Genomic DNA, 22800 nt, shown 5'->3' with positions numbered 1-22800 from the left:
TGGTTTACTTGGTAGCCATTATTTGCACATTTTGTTCGTGCTATGTCAGTGAACTAAATTTGATTGCGTGTTTTCGTCACAATTTCACAGTTTATTTGATTCCGTAAGCTTTACAGCTTATTGGTTAAGCATACAATGTATGTTACAAAGATGGCATAGTAAATTTACATGATTACATTTCTTCGTCAATGACTGCAAGTCCCACTGATGTCCAGTGTTCTATAACTCACGTAATGAATCATTGAAAACTGCCTTACAAGTTGTCCCGATTTTGAATTTTCTATAACTCACTTAGTCAACTATTGAAAGAGGTACACATATTGAATTTGCGTTTTCCATTACTTACTTAGTCAATTATGACATGAGGTAAATGTATTGATTTAATCTTTTCCTTACTCATTGAGTCAATTTTTCGCAATAGCTATATGTCTGACGTTACACTTCACACATTGCAGTCAATCATTGCTGTGCAGCACCTATATTGTCCTAGGCACTAGTTGTAACTAAAACGAAGGACGTAAAGCCACATCAACCAATCAAGTATGTGTAGCGTTACTTATATTTTCTATAACTGACAGCTAATCTGTGCTCATTCATGCACATCTTTCTAAAACTCAGGTAGTCACCGAGGTGCAATAAAGTTTTCCATAGCACTTATATCAAACAAAAAAAATATATCAACAGTTTATTATGTTTATTGTAGTCACTTTGTCTTTCACGCAATCCATACAAAACCTCCCATACCTACATCGTCACACCACTATGTACAATATTTCACATGTTATAAATACCAAAATTATCAATATGTATTAACTTTTGAAGAAACATGTTGTCCGAGATTTTTTCTCAAAACCAAAATCATTTATTCCAAAAATATAATTTTGTTGTATTGTTGATCGATTTTATAAACGAAACTGAAAAAGTGATATATTTTCTAGTTTGGAACTCATACATTTCACTTTTTAAAGTCCAATATTTATATTAAACCCTTTTAACAGCCGTATTATTTTGCAAATACATGCATATAAGTAATCATAAAAATATCACAAAAGTATAGTCATTATCACAGTCCATAACTTCATTTCTTCTTCCCCTTGGCAGAGCCCCTTCCCCCTTTCCCTCCTTTGGCGCCTCCCTCTGCAGTGTCCAATTTTTTGTTTAGCGTTTCTTCTGTTGTTTTTATCTGTTCCTCTACTGAAACCTTCATTTTCTTCACTTCTTCTGACAGGAAAGTCTGGATCATTGACCGAAGTTCCTTCCTCGCATCCGACTCTTCTGAAACACAGGTGTGTCAACACATTATACACAGACTCTGTACATGGTCTACAGGAATATTTGTCAGATTTTGAGGAGAATTAAAATAATTTTAAAATGTAATACAGACGTAAAATATTTATTTACAGAGTGAAGACACACAATGCATTATTACATTACTGAAGCCCCGGCTGTTACATATTTTACTCATCAAATTTCAAAAATAATATTTGCTCTTATAATTTAACTTATATTGACTGTTATTTGTTCCATTTGTAATCGAAATACAAGTGCATGAACTAGAAATACAATTTCAATATTTATGAGAAAAAGTCTATATAGATTTAAGCTGCATACAATCCACGGTTTTTCATTCTGAGCAGAATTTCTGACAAAACCATTTGTCTACAATCCTGTTCATAATTATAAAACTATAGCCACAAAGTAATAGAAGCAAAACTCTGACAAAAGACTTTAATGACGTATTAAAACGATGATTTTAGTAAGATACACTAATACAAAAAGCTGTAAATCTAAATACTCAACTCTTTAAACGTAGATCTAAATGTGAATTACTGTCAATTTATATTTCATTATTATTTTAGCTAGAGAGGTAATTTACCGGTACCAATACTTCAATATCTAACAATTAAATTATACTACTCTTGGCTCTTTTATTGATCTCAGAATGTAGGTTTACTAGATCTCTAGTTGAATTTAAATAAATTTTATTACATACAAAATAAAAATTAACTGGACAAAATTTTCTCTCGACTTGGCAGCCTCCCCTGAATTGCATATTTAAGTAACTAATAATAATAGGCAAAAATAAGTGGGATGGAACATTGACGGCCAAATACAGATTGAATTAATTACAGTTTAGCAAAAAGCACACTGGATAGACCCCCTAACATCACTTCATGTTCAAAAGCAGCAGACATTTCTACAATTCTGACTGATTCTTGATCCTTTAATGTTCTGTGTCCATGTTCTTTCTTCTGTGTGTGACGTTTTTTTATCATGTTAAAGGCTGTTCTTACATAACCGGTGGTTGATTGAGGGTTCTACCAATACCAACAGTAACGTTGGTATATGCTCTTATTTATCAGTTGATATATGGTACGTCAGTAAAGGGGGGAAGGGCAAGATGGGGACAAAGCAATATTTACTTTTCTGACACAGATCCTATCCACTTTCTCTCTACAGATCAGAACAATCAGAAAAGGGCTTTTTTCATAATAAGTGTCGGACAGATTTATATATTTTTATTTCTATATTTGATGATCTAAAAGAAATTACCTGGCTCTGGAGTTTTCTCCTCTTGTTCTCCTTCTCCAGTACCCCTCTCCGTATCTTCTGGCACCAAGTCCTCCGCAGACTCCTCGATTGGAACATCTGGGTCACCCACTGGAAAAATACAGACAACACTGTCAAGGATTTGAAGAAAACGGTTCAACATCTTTAAAGCAGGTTTAAGTAAGCATAACATTTCATATAAGGTGTTTGTAATACGAGATCAGGGTAAGTCTGAAAGTTTTGAAAACAGGCATGTAGCTAAACCTTTTTCAATGAGAATTCAATAAGGATCCATGCGTGTTATCATTTTATTGCGATTATAATACAATAGTTAAATTCGTAATAATTCGTTTGCATACATAAAAGTGCAATGAACAATGTAAGGTAAATATTTATTATGTTCATTTTTTCACAAGATGCCGTCAAAATTACTATCATCTGACACGGGAACTGCTTTTATGTATTAAAAGATTAACATGATATTGATAGATGTAGGCATCACATATATACCAACCTCAATTGCAGTACCCTGTTATATCGCATGTATTAGTTTGTCATATTACATATGATTTTGCACATAGAAATTTTAACATGCAAATTGTCGTGTAGATTTTGTACAAAATACAGTGGAAAAAAATCCGGAAGTACCAACACCATCTTCACCAATACTCTACAAATTATTTAATATAAGTTGAATAAACTTAAATTCATTGATTACAATATATGGAGAAATAAATAATAAAATTTAAAAAAAAAATGAGAACATACTAAGCAAGTATATTCTTTATTTTCAAATATACTCGGTAAAATAAGAAGGGTAAACACTATTTTATGCTGAAATAAACGTTTATCGTTTTTGTTGCAATTGTATTCAACTTGGTATCAATATACTCGCTGAAGCATTGGTTTATTAATGTCATAAATCAAGAAAGGGCTGCTATGAATTGATTTTATAAGACGTTAACACAGGGCAAGTCCAGTTTCCTGAGTCACATATCGTGTATGACTACAGCGTTGCAGCGTCGTCGCATTACACTTGTAACCGATGGATACGGTGAGCACGGAGCAGGGATATTGTCTACTCACACAATGTAACAGATTTAACACGGCAAGATACTTTTGACAAGCGCCGCAGTCGGCACAATCATATTCTAAATAAAAAGCCAACCAGTGGCATTTAATGTTAAAGGAATAATGTTTACGTTGTTGACAAAACACTCATTATTTTTATTTTTTTGTGGAAACGCATGAGGAGTTCTAGGGACACCAGACTTTAAACTTGAACTCGGTAGGTATTCCATTCCCAAATGTTTATACTATGAAAAAAATATTCTATTTGAACCGATATAGAGGTAGGTGTTAATCTTTCTGTTTTTCGCTGAGTATATGTTAAATATTATTCCAGATTTTTAACATTGATCTTTGTTTGTATTTTCCGAATTTCTTTTCTTTATTTATTTTTTAACATCACATTTATATGATTGTGTGTTTATTCCAAATTTGTTTTTTAAAAAGTTTAACTTGAATATTTCGTTTAAGTTTTAAACCGGGGCCAGGCTATCTTCCACATAGAATGTGCCCAGTTTCATTTTTTTACAAAATTCTTCAGAAAACAATACATTTCCATCATGCATTAAATTACGCATGAAAAACAGTTCATCGTGTAATAAACAGCAATATTAGCTATATTTATATATATGTGTAATTATAAAATAGTCTCTTGAAAATAGGCAGAGAAATATGAAATACTGTCTTTAAATTTTATTAACTAGAGTAGACATTTTACCCAATCCTGGTCAGTTTTCCCATATAAAACAAACAACTTGATCATACTCTGAAGGAAAGCATGGACATGTGTGCACCCAGGGATATGTTGAGGACTGTAGTCTTAGTACAGTCTACCTGAGACAATTCGGAACACATTCAATATGATCATCACTGCGTTCGTGACAAATGTTGTTTGGTTAATTATGTTTTCTAGCAAACAATTTGAACGAAATAAAGCGAGTGCAGATAAATTTCAGTGTTATTTCCAACCTTAATTTTACTGTATGATCCGTTTTCCGTAAGCCTTCCGGATCATAGAAGCATGAACCCGCTATTATTGGGAAAATAAAGGTGTTATTTTTTCAAAAATTGGGAACATAATCCTGACTTTTCGTTACCTATTTTAGGAAAATAATGCAAACGTCACTAAATGCCTCTTTTGATATTTTCTTTGCAAGTTTGCAAATCCAAAAACTATATATGATAATACGTTTTTAAAACAGATTGTACCGCTTAATTTGATTGCTAATTACTAACTCTAAAAGCTTTATGTAGACTTTACAATCCTGAACTATCATAGGTCACACCTTTACAATCCTGAACTAATCTAGGTCACACCTTTACAATCCTAAACTTACATAGGTCACACCTTCACAACCCTGAACTAACGTAGGTCACACTTTACAATCCTGAACTAATCTAGGTCACACCTTTACAATCCTGAACTTACTTAGGTCACACCATTACAATCGTGAACTAACATAGGTCACACCTTTACAATCCTGACCTAATCTAGGTCACACCTTTACAATCCTAAACTTACATAGGTCACACCTTCACAACCCTGAACTAACCTAGGTCACACCTTTACAATCCTGAACTTACCTAGGTCACACCTTTAAAATCCTGAACTAACATACGCCGGACCTTTTCACTCCTGAACTAACATAGGTCACACTTTACAATCCTGAACTAATCTAGGTCACACCTTTACAATCCTGAACTAACATAGGTCAGACCTTTATAATCCTGAACTTACCTAGGTCACACCTTTATAATCCTGAACTAACATAGGTCACACCTTTAAAATCCTGAACTAACATACGCCGGACCTTTTCACTCCTGAACTAACATAGGTCACACTTTACAATCCTGAACTAACCTAGGTTACACCTTTATAATCCTGAACTAATATAGGTCACACCTTCACAACCCTGAACTAACGTAGGTCACACTTTACAATCCTGAACTAACCTAGGTTACACCTTTATAATCCTGAACTAACATAGGTCACACCTTCACAACCCTGAACTAACCTAGGTCACACCTTTACAATCCTGAACTAACCTAGGTCACACCTTTACACTCCTGAACTAACATAGGTCACACCTTTACAATCCTGACTTAACATAGGTCACACCTTCACAACCCTGAACTAACCTAGGTCACCCCTTTACAATCCTGAACTAACATAGGTCACACCTTAACAATCCTGAACTAACATAGGTCACACCTATACAATCCTGAACTCACCTAGGTCACACCTTTACAATCCTGAACTAACCTAGGTCACATCTTTACAATCCTGACCTAACATAGGTCACACCTTCACAATCCTGAACTAACCTAAGTTGGACCTTATGATGTAGACTCATCATGTCTGATTCTACAATTGTTTGTGAATTTGAACGTAGTCTTCTGACATGCAAAAGATATAATTACATCATACAGCATGTGCAATCCCAGACAGAAGCAATCCCATTTTCAGAAGTCATGCTACACTTGAACCCCAAGTGGATTTTGAAGATACAATTCATTCATCATGCAGATTGAAATATTCAGTAAAACATCTGTGACTGTACAGTTGAACTTTTCGGGCCAATTGTTCAAAGCATGATTAAAGTAACGATTGAGTGGAAAATTGAATCTAGTGCATTTTCAAAAATTATCTATTGATATTTTAAACTAAAATTGTGTGTATATCGATTAAAAGAAATCAGCCAAAGTGAAAAAAAAATAACAAGTTTTTGAAAATTTCACAGCTTCTTCAGCTATTTTGGCTTTGAACTAAAAATTCTTTTCAGCTTAAAAGTATTTTTTATGTCTTATGGCAGTTTTTTTTCTACAAATACTAAATACAATTACGCTCGGAATATTCTTTTCATTCCCATTAGATTATCCATGTTTTACTTGGACATAGCAAGGTTCTACTGTAAGCCACAAACAGATCAAAGAAACCACAAAAAAACATTGTGTAAGCTACAGATATAAGGTGATGTCCCTGGGGGGTCAAGGCGACCAGGACAAAACTCCTGTTCCCTATGACAAATATTGAGGTACTACATGTATTTATATACCAGCGGGGGCTGCACCAGCGAATGTCACATGTTTGTGAGAACCTTCTCCTGTTGTCAATGGTAAGTTTCATCGTTACAGATATTTCACATCTTAAAATGATAATGTTCTAAAGCATTTAACACAAAGGAGGAAAGCTTTGCAATATAACAAGCAAGCAAAATAAGATGAAAAACAATTCACAGAAATAAATGATAAAAGCTTCGCAACAAAATAAAAAATCATTTTTTTCTCCAGGTTTGAAATATGATAGTTAAAAACAAACACCAGATTTTTGAAGCTCCTAAAACAAGGTATCTATCATATTTCTTATCAGCTTTCTTTACTTTATAATTAAACGAAGAAAATTGTGATTTGAATATACTGGTAAATTTTTGTATTATCACATGAAGATGACTCATTTCCAATGGAGAAAACTTACCCTCAGACTGAGGTGGTGAAGGAGGCATGCCAGCGTAGGTCAAGGACAAGTCAAGACGTACCTGGGGACAAAATATTTATTATGAAATTTAATTCATAACCATTTATACAAGTCTTCCCCAAAACAATCCTCATTTTTACATAGCAGCCATTTGGCCGAGACTATAATAGTACAGTGTATTAGAACAAGATTCAAATTAAAACTAGCCTTTGGTCTTCATTTATATATCCATTGTCATGCTGAGACTGAGATTTATGTATGTTCAACCTCAATCTTAATTTGATATAACTTTTGATATTTCGTATTATATTGTACCAGGTGATATTATTTTGCAGGTGCCTGAACTTGTAGATGCTCCATTTCCTTGTTGTAATTTACTTTTTAATCTGGTCGTCAGAAATCTTCAATTTACAGAGAACATATGGTTTTAATATGAACACTTAATTTGAGTTTGACTGAAAGGATGTTTCATGTATAAATCCTTCCATTTGAGGAAAGTTTTCTTGTCCCGAATTTCAATGAGTTGAACAAGTGTTTTAACTTTTTTAACAGACAACAATTAAAATAGAACTGTCTATACAATTTAGACCTGATTTAAAGGTGTAGCATATGTTGCTCTTGACGCCAGAAAGTCAAACCAGAGCACTTAGGTTGAAATGCTTGGGCCAGATGTCAGCCAGTTACATGTTCACTTACCAGTGGTGTGAAAGCGTATTTATACATCTTGAAATGACGGAAGTATGTGTTGATTACATACTCAGTTATCGAACGGATCTCATCAGCAGTGAACAGTTCAATACTGAAGGGAGGTCTCTGTCAATAGAACCAAAATAATTGATGGTATTACTTTGATAGTTTTTCATCAGTAATAACTTATGTTCCATACATTAAGCTTGGCCCTTCATAAGCCTAAAAAAACAAATGTGTGTTTCAGGTATCCCGACCTACCCTGGGAGCCTGACCTTATTCTTGACAAAAACAAACATTTGTTTTGGCTTTAACAGAGGTACTGTCTTACAGATGAGAATGATTCCCTTAATGCTAGGGCTAATAGAAAAGACTATTTAGGGTCTCCCAAGAATGGATAGTTACAGATTTTTTTATAAACTCATATTTATTATAGACAGATTGTTTTGTAGACAAATGGTCTTTTAATTAGGCAGGTGGCCTTTATAAACAGGTGGTCATTAAGGTAGGTTTTACTGCATGCACTTACATTGACAGAATGACACAGGACTAGCTCTTTGAAATAGTTGAATGTCTGGTCTACATTTCCAAATGGAGTTTCTGAAAAAGGTAACATCCAAAATTCAAAACATAATACATCATATGACTTTGAAAGAAATGTTACTGGGAAAAAATATTATACTTATGTTATATTTTTCAATGTTTAAAAATATGCTGCTTTGATGAAAAAGATTTTTTTTTTTACAATAAATACATTCAGTTCAAACTGTTGTATTAGAAAGTGATACTTTGGGACATTAATCATTGACTTAACTCCTCCATTACCTATGCAGACTTCATGTGTCTTTTTCACAATTGAAAATAAAGTGGACAGCTTTTCTTTGTTGAAACCATTTTCTTTAGCAAACTGTATTGTGTAGTAGTAGAGGTCAAGGATGATTCCAGCCTTGAGATTGTCTCTGTGGTCACTCAACTGAAACACCTCTGCCAACACTCTGTAAAACAAGGGAGGCAATTGAGTCAAGAGGAACTTCTCTCATGGTTCATCTCATTGAACGGAAATATTACCGGTTATTGATTGTTGCAAATATTACCGGTTATTGATTTTTGCAAGTTTATTACAGAACTTATCAATATTTGGTAATATCAAGTATTCTTTTAATTTCATGTAAGGTGTATGACAGGCCCCTGTTGTCTGAATAAAGCAAATATAAATGAACATTTACAGTCCGCATAAAAGAACTATAATTCCTGTTTTCAAAGCCACTGGGAAAGCAATCAATCAAACTTTTCACCTTGTGAAATGAGGAAATGTCACATGGACAGGCATGGTTTCTTTTTAGTAATTAATGTTGTCTCTTTTAAAATTCTGAGACAGTCTGAAACTAAATGAGACTATGACTATCAGATATCATGTCAGTACGAATACTTACTGCTTGATGTGTGCCGCATTGTCTGATTCATTGATTCTGTCTACATCATCAACAGTGAGGTCAGCCCTGTACATCAATTAAACAACAAACTATACATACATACCTGTAAAGCAATTTATGCAATACAAAAATGCATTTTAGGTAATAATAGGCCTTAACCAGAAAAAAATCTTATCATTCCTAATGATTTACTTAATTATAATTATGATATATGATGTCATTTCACAGTATAACATATCTTTTCAGATACCAGTCCATACAGATTTCAACAATTTTCCTCACTAAATTTTTGTGTGTGGTCTGTTGGACCAGGAAACCAGTGTTATTTAAATGATATTCCTCGTTAATTCTCCATTATAGTTCAGACATATTGCATTGTTGATACGGTACCTCACATTACATACTGTTTAATCAAACTGGCCTAATAGTGTGGAGCCATTAATATATGATTTAGAAAAGTTAAAATGTGTCTCATCAAACCTGAAACAAGAAGTTAATAATAATAATAATTATTATTATCATTCAAGGTTCTTATATGTACCGCTTTATCACTACCTAGCTAGTTCATAGGTTGTCTCAAAGCGGTTCACAAATTATTATCTGTGGTTATATGGCGTTTGCAACCAGCCAACATCTTTCTCAACTCCCTGGGGAGTAACAGCCGGTGCTGCCATTTCGGCGCTCACAGTTAGCTTTCAACAATTCTAGCACTGCCCAACCACGTACTCATTAACAGTTGAGTAGACTGGATCAAGCGGAGTTAAGTATCTTGTCCAAAGATACAACACAGTGCCGTGACATGACTCGAACCTGCCACCCTTCGGTCACGAGCCAGGGAATAGACTACCACCCTCCTAAGTTGAGGATCCCTGTCCCACTGCACTGTACATGTGTTTTTCCTATATAAAATTACCTCCCCTAAACTTCTGTTAGTTAAAAACTGTAGCAGCTGGGCCATGATACTTCTGTTGACCAGGTAGCTCAATCTGAGCAATGGTATAACAATCTATGAAGTCCACTGAATTTTATACACTGCTGTTGAATATATTTTGTTTATTTCATCTTTATTATTTCTCATAAAAAGCCCCGAAAGATATGTTTTTCTTTTCAGAAATGATTTATCAAAGCTTATAGTCTTGCTGGAAAACACAGTTTCCAATATATTTAGTTATAGTTTTTGGCAGTGGTAGGGGGATTATTAAAAACATTGTGGTGTTTAATAGTGAAGTAGTAGTTATAATTGGTGTATCCTAGCTGGCAGCATCCTCATCCAGACCTGTCCCATTCCTGATCTATAGTAATAATTTACTGTTCGATATATCTTAATTACTTACCATACACACACTTTGGCTCTGTGACTTCTTGGCTAAAATGAAATTTGAAAAAAACAGTGCAATATGATTGACCTTCAAATACATCAGTTTAATATAAACTGGAAGATAAAACAATGAAGCAGTCCTTGCATCTTAAGATACATTATCTTTGTGAGAAATTATTTTATTGCTACGTAGCCCATTGTTGAGCTTCTGAATATAAAAATGTCAAAGACAATTATTCCAAACCTTTAAAGAACAGTTTTTCGCAACTGTTAATCAGATGAAATCTTCACGGTTGTGAAAATCTGTTCTTTAAAGGTTTGATCAAGCTGCCAGTTTTTCAACTTTGTCGTTTTTATTAGCACATATTTCAGACATAATGATAGTTAGCTGCGACAACTTAGCTTTCTGACGACGAGAACTTTTTTTATATATTGCATCGGCCGGGGCAGAGGAGGACGGGCATTAATATTAGTACTAAATGATATTCAGATTAATGTCAGAGATTACCATGTCAAAATTGTAGATTGCTGTTTTGAGATGCTTAAAACCCTAATACTCCTCGGCATATCAGGAGACATCCTATGTATGTGGCATTGGCAGAGATGAATATTTAATATTTTCATCCGTATATGGAAAGTATGTGGTCATGCACTAGGACGTTTTGTTATCTAAGTAATTAAGATCTATACTAGAGGACCCCATTGGAAATAAGCTGCCACCCAGCTTTCATGGGATATCCTAGGTTAAAGCTTAGTCAAACAGATACATTGTATTTATAGTGCTCCAAAATTTGTGATATTAACTTTGATGTGATAATCTAAATACTGTGATAAATCTGTGATTATTATGCAATTGAAATCTGTGATATTTGTACCTGTATCTTGCTTTTACCGAATAAATATTATTAGTATTCAAGATTACTTCAAAAAGACCCTGTAACGTATTCTGACTAACTCTGCCACGTTAAAAAAATGGATGGGAAAGTCAGTTTGTGCATCATATAAACACTTAAGTTTGGATAAAAAATACTATCCATGATGTCTTGTTGACTTTCTTTACCAACTGATGATCTTAACTGTAAAAGTCTAATCACAAGGGTAGGTTCAAACAATTATCCTTGCTGCAGCAAGTTTGTAAAATAATTCACTAATTAATACATTGATCCCTATCCTGTGGGGCCGAACAAATCGCAAAGGGGGGAGGGGCTAGGCAGTACAGGCCTACTTTCATTTAAGGGTGTTGTTTTCAAAAGGCCTAATGTGGATTCAACCGAATGTGTATACATGATCTATTAAAAGTCAATGGAATCAGGAATACTGTGTACTGTAATGTACTGCAAGTGCAAGTGGTTACATCGGTTTACAATGCATGTCATGTGTGATCATCGAATAATTTATCCTCAATCCTTCAACAAAGACTTTTCCATGAATAAAAATGATCACCTGTATTAGTTTTGGTACATCTTTAGCTTCTATTGGATCCTCGATAAGCATAGGAGATGGCATTTTGTAAACAAGTCTGCTCTACTTTTTTCCCCGTGATGGAGTTGTTGCCTAGCGAGCATAAACTTCCGGTTTAATTTCTTGCTACGGAGTTACTGCCCTTGCAAAATTTAGGCGAACTTGACTCTAGTGTGCCGACTGTGCTTGTTTCCCCCATGAAAAGGTAACACAACAACTTAAGATTTCGTGTAAATATTAGGTGGGGAGGGCCGTGCACTTTTTTTCCTGAGTATGCCTTTCCGTTTTATCATACAAAGCTTGTCTGAATTTATATCTAAACTTTTTTTTAAATGAAAACAGAGACGTATATTACATATATCTGGCCTAGTTAACTGTTACGTGTGTCCCGTTTTGGTAACGATAACCGACACATAACGTTAACTTTAGGGCATCTTCATCGCAGGTTGTCGAGAAAAAATATTATGTCGTAAATAACTAAAACCTTTCTTGTAAGTCGTTAACGTTATTACAAGATAGTATAAGTCGTCATTATAACTAAGCTATGTCGTTAATACAACAGTGTTTCCTCATTATAACGACATACGTCATGTTTGTGTTAAATCTCAATTTTAAAACCGTCCCCCCTTGTAATGTAGAAGTAAGGTAAATTTAACATCAAAAGAATACCATTTGATAAAATGATAATAAATTATATTTTGATTTAAACATATTTATATTTGCACCTAGTATGTAAAAGGGATTGGGCACAACAAAGACGTATATATTACATGTAATATATACGTCTCTGGGCACAAGTTGTCCATTTTATATAAAGCCTGTTCCCACATTATATAGGTGGTTAGTTTATGAGCTTCACAATATATCATTCCCAACCATGTTGACATACTGTTTTAGCCATGAAGCATATTATTAACTCCAGCGAATGTATACATGATATCAATTTATTTATCGTTTAATACCATTTATTTTTCACGGATGTGGCTGGAAAATAAATAAGCATCAGTCGGGAACTGCCGGCACTTTCCGTAAACGAGTAGTTTCGCGTTTACGGAAAGTGCCGACGGTTCCCCATCGATGGCTTTGTATGTCTCTGATCAGCGGAATGATTCTGCCACACGACTGAAATATATAGATGAAGCATTCCATATTCCTACTATTGTACATTGAGATTTAAAAACCAAAAAATGGCCAGGTAACAATCAGTTCAAGTGCTTAATTGTAAACGTCAAAATCTGTCTATATTATTATATTGTTGAGCGGTACTCAGCTGATGACGTCATCATGAAGGACAACGCCGAAGCAAAATTATTCCGATTGGATATATATAATTATAATTAGTGGCTTGGTTTTCTGTAGTTTCATTGGTTATAAATGCGAAAAAAGTATTGTTCTTTGTTCAATATATCGATTTGATATTGAACTGCCGCGAAAACTAACCTCCGAATTTTTACTGGTAAATGTTTGCAAAAAATGTATAAAGCTATTAATCCTCTGATAGGTAATTCTACACGTGGGATTTGAATTTCCTTTTTACTGACGTGGAAATTACCTACATCCAAAACTTATGGTATTGGACACACTTTGTACGATCTTTATTAGATGCTTGCAGTGATACATGCATGTACTTATAAAGCATTTCGGGTGTCGCATTTAAACATTTATTATCTCTCGCAATCACAGTTCGAAGGGATATAACGTTAAGCTGATTGTATGTACGTATGTTACGCCCATTTCCTCACTCTAGCTGCTTCATTTAAGAAATAACCAACGTATGTGCGTGCTTTATGGTCGAATATATAACGAAGGTGAGCAAATGTTGAAAAATTAATTAACGAAGGCCGCTTGCGACCTGAGTTGATAATTTTTTCCAACGTTTTCGAACCCCGAGATATATGTCTGCCACCATAATTTACAAACATATATGTATTATATCTATTCTACCAAGTAAAATGTAACGAAAGTCTTTTCGTGTCTAAAGTAGTGGCCATACGCCTCGATAAGAAAGGTGACCTAGATAATTTAATCATTAAAATTGGGCTGTTCTTTTGCGCGCTCTAGTATTTGTCACATGATGCCTATATATGTCTTCATTTCACAGCAAGCTGACTTCCTTGAACATACCTTGGCCAATGTCGGACATCGGCGTCACCGGTCTATGGCGAAGGGCACTGGAACTCTTACCAAAACATTATTCCGCCACACACATTTGTCATTAGTTTCTGGCTGCATTATATTTCTTGGTAGATTTTCACGAGCCTGCAAAGTTATGTTGTGTTTTGATATACACTGGACGAGTTAGCCCTAATAGTTTCGCAATCAGTCGTCAAAGGTGAAAATCAAACCAAAAATATAATTTCATCATTTCACTCATTGTCATAACGCTAGCGGCGGCATTTGTTGACTGTTTGTGTGTGTGTTTTTATGAGACTTCACAAGGATATTTGCCATGGACAAGTAGGGTTTGTGTAGTGGCATCGTCTTCAATGGACATTCTTGATTACCCGAGGCTTTGCCGAGATTAAGACATTCGAGAATATCACCCGAGGGTCGGAGATTTGTCAGTCACACCCTCAAGGTAGGGGATGCTTGTTTTTCTCCCATCCTGTTTCACTCACAAATCCACCGACAAACCGTGATAGAATGAAATATGAGTGTTGCTTGCATGTTTTCCCAGCAAATCAGAGTTGTCTTCCATGGTCTGCTAATGTTGACGTGACGTTATACTATGATATTACTTAGATCGCGCCATTCAACACGATGCTATATCCCCCAGAGGGTGACAAGGTGCAATTTTCCGGCTTAAAAGGGAGACACATCTTTGAAGAGACTCCATAGTGGACCAGACACCGTTGTTATACACCTTATTTATTATGTGGCCCAAACATCAGTTGACCAGACACCGTTGTTATAAACCTTATTTATTATGTGGCCCCACCATCAGTGGATCAGGCACCGTTGTTATACACCTTATTTATTATGTGTCACAACCATCAGTTGACCAGACACCTTTGTTACATACCTTATTTATTGTGAGGCCCCACCATCAGTGGATCAGACACCGTTGTTATACACCTTGTTTATTATGTGGCCCAACCATCAGTTTACCAGACACCGTTGTTACATACCTTATTTATTATGAGGCACCACCATCAGCGGACCAGACACCGTTGTTACATACCTTATTTATTGTGTGGCCTCACCATCAGTTGACCAGACACCGTTGTTATACACCGTATTTATTGTGTGGCCCCACCATCAGTTGACCAGACACCGTTGTTACATACCTTATTTGTTGTGAGGCCCCACCATCAGTGGATCAGACACCGTTGTTATACACCGTATTTATTGTGTGGCCCCGGCATCAGTGGACCAGACACCGTTGTTATACACCTTATTTATTATGTGGCCCCACCATCAGTAGACCAGACACCGTTGTTATACACCTTATTTATTATGCAGCCCCACCATCAGTAGACTAGACACCGTTGTTATACACCTTATTTATTATGTGGCCCCACCATCAGTGGACCAGACACCGTTGTTATATACCTTATTTATTGTGAGGCCCCACCATCAGTGGACCAGACACCGTTGTTATACACCGTATTTATTGTGTGGCCCCACCATCAGTTGACCAGACACCGTTGTTATATACCTTATTTATTGTGAGGCCCCACCATCAGTGGACCAGACACCGTTGTTATACTCCTTATTTATTATGTGGCCCCACCATCAGTAGACCAGACACCGTTGTTATATACCTTATTTATTGTGAGGCCCCACCATCAGTGGACCAGACACCGTTGTTATACACCTTATTTATTATGTGGCCCCACCATCAGTGGACCAGACACCGTTGTTATACACCGTATTTATCATGTGGCCCCACATCGGTAGACCAGACACCGTTGTTATATACCTTATTTATTGTGTGGCCTCACCATCAGTGGACCAGACACCGTTGTTATACACCTTATTCATTATGTGGCCTCACCATCATTGTTATTCTATACTGCGTACGTCGAACATTAGGTGTCCAGGTTCTCTGTTCACGCTTTTTCTTTTTAACAACAATAAAGAAATTAATTGATTAAACTAAATCATAATAACATAACAACTTTTTTTTCTCTTTAATTATATAAATGTATTTTTGACTGTTAACCGGGATAAGTGGATTTTAATACAACATATTTGTTAGAAAACATGAAAAATGTATTCTATAGTTTTATAGCCTTTTGATGGACACTATTGAAATGAATCACTTTATAATTCTCTGTAAATGTGACCGTCAATCTTGCACAGATGAACATATTATATATACATAGTATGATCAAATCCGTGTAGAAATGACACTCTTTAAAAAGCTTTATTGTATCCTCTACGGGGTATGTGATCCCACAATTTGTTGAAGCCAGGGGAGATAATTCATTACTCGTGTGTAGGCTCCGGGGGAGTTAGGATCTACAAATGAAAAACAAATAATTAAATAACTAAACATAACATGGTCAATTATATTTTATACTTGTTCAAATTATGAAATAATTGTACGAATTACTTTAGGTATTGTGCGAAGACGGAGTTTCATGAATGGCTATATTAAGCATCAATATCAAGGTCATAAATTTACATCTTGGCTCGTATTCATGAAACCGTTCTCATGCTCTCAAGCATGGCTCCTGTGTTCAACTTATTTGTAACTCGCTTAAATCACGTGACGTGATAAACAAGCTAAGTTTAAACATTGAAAATGGTATTCGGATTTAATTTTGAGCAAACTGTGATTTCATATAACTTCATCGAAAGAAAAAGGAAATTGGGCTTGAGTAAAGAATCTGAGTATGAGCATAAGAACAATTTCATGGATGCGGACCCTGGTTCAATGCAGGTTAAGAGTACAATGCAGAAACTACATGGACATTTTTACTAGGGCACATAACTATAAGTTTACTTTAAGATAAGTCTCGTGTAAAATCAATGCTGTTTTTCTTCATTATTTCATATGTTCTGTAATTTCCTCATTGGCGTTTTAAGAAGTTACGTTATTGAAAAAACACAAACGCACCACGAAAGAAAATAACAGGAACAAGAGAAACTTTGAACGAGCTCACAAAGATATACCCCGCTTCATTTTATGTAAATACTCAAAGTTTGTCTGCAGGGGTTTCTTCATACACATCTTCATATGTACTTTCAATGGCAGAAATAATTCAACTCACAGTTAATGAGAAGTCTCGTTTACAAGGTTTCTGAACAGAAATTAAAGTTTCAGGGGCTATAACTCCGGGAAATATATTGAAATCGCAAATTCGTTCATTCCTGCACATCTAAATATGATGTATTTTCACTCTGTCAAGTTACGATAAAATGAAACAAACATTGAACTAGGAGTTGCGCTTAAAAGATTTCTGGAAAAGAAATTCAAATTTCAAGACAAGACAGGAGTCGAATCGAAAATTTCTTTCTTCATGAACATGTACATATGATGTACTTTCATTGTGTCAAATTATAAAAATAAATCCGACAAACAGTTTAGGAGGAGTTGCGCTCACAAGGCTCATGAACGGACGGACCGGATGATTCATATACATGAACTCAACAAAGAGAACTAAACATATGATGAGAAAAAATGGATAACTCGCTTATAGGTTGTGCACTTCGTTTCAAAAGCATCACTATTGACTTCAGAAGAAACATGACAACAAAATTCTAAAAATCCATTGAATATGAAGGGGTAGGCCTTGGTGATAACTCAGCAAAGAATATTAACCTTTAATACAATTTGCTTATACCAATAAACCTGCATACGCCTATAGTTGGCTTCCCTTCTATTTTACTTTGTAACGCTCGTGGATGGCGAGAACAAAGCATGTGATCTTCTTCTTTACGTCTGGTAGACACACTTTTGTTCAAATACTGTTACTTACCGGCACACCCATATCCCCAGGATACAATTCCTTCGAGCTGCCATTTCCCGCTCAGCTTACATATAAACGGTCCACCGCTGTCACCCTGTAGCAGATATACAACCAACCATGAGTTGCTCGCAAATATCATTTTACCTTGAGACGCCCAAACATAGTCAGATATAATATTGCATTTCATATACACAAACATGTGTAAATTGTTTAAAGATATGTAGGATTCTCAAGACAGAAGTGAAGTTCAAGCAGTATGGTTTAACTCATCCTCGATTGTCCAAGGGTCGCTCTCTGGACACCTGGACTATGTCATAGCAAATTGAAGGCTCAGTATGACCGAATTGTGGATGAGACGAGACGACTAGTTTAATCCTTTGAAAGTACATCAAAAGAATCTCACGGTCGCGTAACTGTAAAATTAACTGGCTTTGATTTCGGGTGTCGCTCATCTCTAACCTTCGAAGGACAGGTATCAACCTAGCGAATGGTCTGTTTTTCACGTGAGACCAATCAATTAGCTAGCCGCAAGCCTTCGATTTTGCTATGACATAATTCCAGGGAGCAGAGAGCGGAAGTGAATACCGAGGATGGGTTTAACTATTTTTTTTGCATAACCTTCGAACTCAAAGTCTTGTACCTGGCAGGTGTCGTGTCCACCGGCGTCTAATCCCGCGCAGATCATATTGGCTGTGACTTCACCATCTAATAGGTCAGATCCGTTACATTTCTGTAAATTCACCACCGGAAGTGTCACTTGTTTTAATATACCTTCACCGCCAGTTCCTAGAGAAAATAACATGTCAGTGTATGTCTTTGAATATGTTGATAAATGAATGAAATTTAAATTTACAACAATCTCATAATGTAAATTTCAAAATTGGCTACAGAGCAACTATGTCAAATCCGGTATTAGACCTAACATTAGCATTACATAATACAACGTTTAATGCATGGTAGTCATGATCGTTGATACGTTTCATAGATATATTTAAGTTTTGGAATATCAGATTAGTGATTGCTACAACGGTTGAAACGACAACCCTTTGATAGCCGGCATGGAGTTAAGGAATAGAAGTAAAACGGATGCCTGACATTGTATGAACAAGTCTTATTGGTTTCTTACAGCAAACGTTGTTTGGGACATATTCTTACCCTTAGTGTCCCCCCATCCAGACGACATACAATCCATTCCATCCGGGGCTGTTTCCGTCGGCAAGCAAGCCGCACTGACATAATCGTTGATCGTAAAGGGTGGGTCTACCTTCAGCAGTGTAATGTCATTGTCAATGGCGGCTGCGTTGTATTGGTCATGCATGAGGACTCGGACTACGTCACGAAGCTGTTGATGCGGATCATCCTTCTTCTCGTGCTGTTTTCCCGCGTAAATTTTCCAGTCCTTATGATTTCTATTCCTGCAAATGAATACCACATGACGTGTTTAATTATTAAAACAACATTTATTTATTTAAATACATATTGCACATACTTTTCTTTGACATTGATATATTCACGAATGCTTGATTAGTTAAACTTAGATCGCCATTGGCTCAAATAGATATACCCATACTTGTCCTTTGAAGATTACAGAAGAGCGATACCCAACTCCAAAGCCCGTCAATTGAACAGTTATCTGACTGCGAGATTATTTTGATCTACATCAAATCTACAAAGTAAGCGTTACCCCTGGAGTATCGTGATGATACAACCGTGAAGTATTAATTATCGACGTACTCTTCAAAACAATGAGACGCTGTTGCAACCCACTGGGGAGCAATCAGGGTCCCCCCGCACATGTGTGTTCCTAAAAACCGGAGAGACACCTGCCAAGGTAAACTGTTTGGAATAGCCACCTTTCCACCGACAATTTTCGTGTTCCCAGTAGCTGGCTTAATGGCGGGAATTCCGCACGTGGCGACGTTCCCTGTAATAAAACAGTTAACAATTTTTGGAAAGTTCATCAATGTCAGTAAATCATATATCGTTTAATGAAGTTAGATACCATGTCTACTGCTTTCGTTTTTTACATCCGATTAAAAAATCCATGCTAGGTAAAATGTCTTGTTAGAAGTACCGCCAGGTGATAAATAAATACACGAATTGAATTTATTTAAAAAAACCAAAAACGAAATAACACATCGCCAATACATAATACATTACGTGATAGATTACTTCAGAAATATACAGATATAATAGGAATGTGTATTGCTTATGAATATTGGGGAACCGTTGATATATGACAACAGGTTCTTCAAATCCGTCTTTGCGTATTGCAGAGTTATCTTCTCTTGGGAGCAGGTATTGATTGTTACGTCATTGGTTTTTGTGAGAAAATTACGTCGTTTTCTCAAAAATTGATGACGTTACTCTCACAAACAAGTGACGTAACAATCAATCCCTGCTACCAAGAGAAGATAACTCTGCAATACGCAAAGACAGAATAAGATTCTTCAGTTTGGGCAAATGTAATATCGAAGTTTTACTTAATACACACACAATTCATAGCGTAACAAAAGGATTAGTCGATCTTGAAATGTTGCGACACGTTTAATGCGTACAGTGTTTGTGTATCAAGTAACATTTCGATATGACAACAGTTGTTAATAATACCTCAAACAAACGATTTAAAAATTAGTTTTTGCATATGAAATACAAGTAAAGTCATCTGTCATTTGCATGTTTCAAAACATTAAGAAAACTGTTTACTTCTATTAACCAATACCACAATTTCAATATTAAAAATCCACTCACCACATACAACTTCCTCCGTCCCTCCTGGACAATCATCGTGACCGTTACATACTTGACTGGCTCGAATACACGAGTTGTCGTTACACCTGAAGTCATCAGCATTGGGACAATCAGCTGGAAAACAAAGCAGACAGCACTGACTTTACCGACTACCGCGGGTGTACAACATTATCCTATTTTATCTTCATCCTGTCACACGATCGACGTCAACCAGACAAGTCTGAGTGTATGTATGTGTACTAGAATTCGACCAGAACCCGTCTGTTACATTTCTGTTTCAGTTTTCATTGACGTTTTGCACAAAAAAACTCCCGACGATAGCATTTTACATTTACGGAATTGGGAAAGAAACCATTTTTTGATAATGTTCCGTTATACATGGAATTCTACTATTGGAAAATCCAATTGTCACTTAACTGTATTTCTTTATTATTTATTTGTTGATTTCTTTTCTGCTTCATATGAAGCTGGCTGTTGCGATGACGTTTAACCCAAAATTAAAAAACAAAAAAATCTATTTATTTATATTTATTAGATTTAAACGGGATTCGTATCTGGAACACCTAAACTATAAACGGACGTTTTATTCTTTAATGAATCTAGTTTCTAATAATCAGTGAAAATCCAACTGATAAAAAAATAGTATAAAAGTGACGTACATCTACAGATTGTGTTGAAGTGATGAATTGATAAACCCATGGAACAACGTTTCAAAAGTATAAAACTCGTATAGACATCATCCCCCAAGGTCACTTACGTATTGGATTGTGGAAGTCGTAGGTTATATTGAAACCAAATCCTCCGATGCCTTCATCCGTCACAAAACGGATGTTGAAAACGTTACCGGAACTTGTGATGTGTTCTGGGTACACGAATCCACACAAACGTTTCTTTACAGTTCCGCCAAAAATGCGAAGAAAATCGTATTCGCAATCGTCTCCCTCCTCTGTCTCAAATGACTGGAAAAAAAGGATTTCGAAGTGAGTATATAGCGTTTAGCAGGTAGTTTGTATCATCATAAGATTTCGTGCTTATTTTTTTTAATATTGCAAAGTGTTTCGTTTCTTCAATGTTAATAGTTTATTAATACGGGGGTCAAATGTAAGAAAATTAGTCAAAACAGTCAGTGTGTGTGATATGAGATTGACATGTTTGTAAATCATGGGATCCTATTTCAACAAGAAAGTTAATAACAACTTCACTATTTAAAAATGCACATTTTTCCAGGTTTTCCTCTTTCCTGGACAACCATATGGTATTTTATTTTAAGATGCCCATAAGTAATTTCATAATAATTGCAAGACCGATAACAAAAAGGGGATGATTATTTAGACGACCGGCAATTAGTACACTAGAATAAATTTTAAAGAAGCATGGAATATGCATATAAAACAACGACTTTCATGAACAGGTGATATCAAATTGGGAACTGGAAATCGAACAAACATTTTTGTACAAGACATTTTTCCATAAAATCTCAGAAAGAATTGATTTATGGTATGAAGATTTTAAATATGACAAGATTAAAAAAAGACGACATCACCGAAACTCAAAATGTTCAACCTAACTTTGACTGGATTGTTGAAAGATGTCTTGACAATATCGAGATACATGCAAGACGAGTAAGACCCGCCATGTCGCACAAAAACAAAATCAAAAAGTATCGATCGGATTCGGTGTATTGTCTATTTTCAACTGCTACAGAATGTTGTGAAAATTGCTCTTTCCACTATGACCATGTTTTTACCATGGCCTTGCTATTTACCATGATATCGCTTTCTGCCATGATCCTGTTTTCTACCATGACTGCTTTTTTAACGTGGCTGTGTTTCAATGCCTCAATAAATGATATTGTTCCATGATGATCTTTGTGTACTTGCGTACTTAGTAATTGTGATGAACTTAAATACTTTAATCGATTTAGGATTACTTTTCATTCATGTTATGATCTTGGATACTTACATGTTATGGCCTTGAATACTTACGTTTATGGTGAGTGTGATGACCTTGAATACTTACGTTTATGGTGAGTGTTATGACCTTGAATACTTACGTTTATGGTGAGTGTGATGACCTTGAATACTTACGTTTATGGTGAGTGTGATGACCTTGAATACTTACGTTTATGGTGAGTGTGAT

The 22800-nt window shown here is 35.6% G+C and overlaps 2 protein-coding genes across 2 annotated transcripts in view; both read right to left on the bottom strand.

The window, feature by feature from the left end:
* Positions 1-679: 679 nt before the first annotated feature.
* Positions 680-12099, bottom strand: LOC110457839 (coiled-coil domain-containing protein 189-like). The gene is made up of 9 exons (XM_021509280.1): positions 11975-12099; positions 10548-10579; positions 9214-9279; positions 8606-8775; positions 8310-8380; positions 7790-7906; positions 7094-7154; positions 2554-2661; positions 680-1275 (listed from the first exon to the last, which is right to left on the bottom strand). The coding sequence occupies exons 1-9, from the start codon at positions 12035-12037 to the stop codon at positions 1079-1081; spliced, it is 885 nt and encodes a 294-aa protein (XP_021364955.1). The 5' UTR covers positions 12038-12099; the 3' UTR covers positions 680-1078.
* A 4025-nt stretch (positions 12100-16124) lies between these two features.
* LOC110457820 (suppressor of tumorigenicity 14 protein homolog) overlaps positions 16125-22800 on the bottom strand; it is a 17013-nt gene continuing 10337 nt past the window's right edge. The window contains exons 10-17 of the mRNA XM_021509247.1: positions 22647-22675; positions 21419-21620; positions 20662-20775; positions 19645-19834; positions 19066-19325; positions 18551-18696; positions 17920-18004; positions 16125-16456 (exon numbers count right to left, since the gene is read on the bottom strand). Coding sequence (XP_021364922.1) covers positions 16374-16456; positions 17920-18004; positions 18551-18696; positions 19066-19325; positions 19645-19834; positions 20662-20775; positions 21419-21620; positions 22647-22675 — 1109 coding nt within the window. The 3' untranslated portion in view covers positions 16125-16373. The remainder of the gene's footprint in view (positions 16457-17919; positions 18005-18550; positions 18697-19065; positions 19326-19644; positions 19835-20661; positions 20776-21418; positions 21621-22646; positions 22676-22800) is intronic.

The sequence above is a fragment of the Mizuhopecten yessoensis genome, unplaced genomic scaffold, assembly GCF_002113885.1.
Source record: "Mizuhopecten yessoensis strain PY_sf001 unplaced genomic scaffold, ASM211388v2 scaffold9331, whole genome shotgun sequence".
In the NCBI taxonomy this organism is placed as follows: Eukaryota; Metazoa; Mollusca; class Bivalvia; order Pectinida; family Pectinidae; genus Mizuhopecten; species Mizuhopecten yessoensis.
This window is presented reverse-complemented; position numbering and strand designations above follow the sequence as displayed.

What these genes read in the sequence shown, in the direction of transcription:
- LOC110457839 (XM_021509280.1), bottom strand. Translation starts at nt 12,037, where the DNA reads ATGCCATCTCCTATGCTTATCGAGGATCCAATAGAAGCTAAAGATGTA. An exon ending in AGAGCCAAAGTGTGTGTATG is followed by an intron (nt 9,280 to 10,547) that starts GTAAGTAATTAA and finishes ATTGATGTACAG; the next exon opens with GGCTGACCTCACTGTTGATG. An exon ending in AATGCGGCACACATCAAGCA is followed by an intron (nt 8,776 to 9,213) that starts GTAAGTATTCGT and finishes CTTGTTTTACAG; the next exon opens with AGTGTTGGCAGAGGTGTTTC.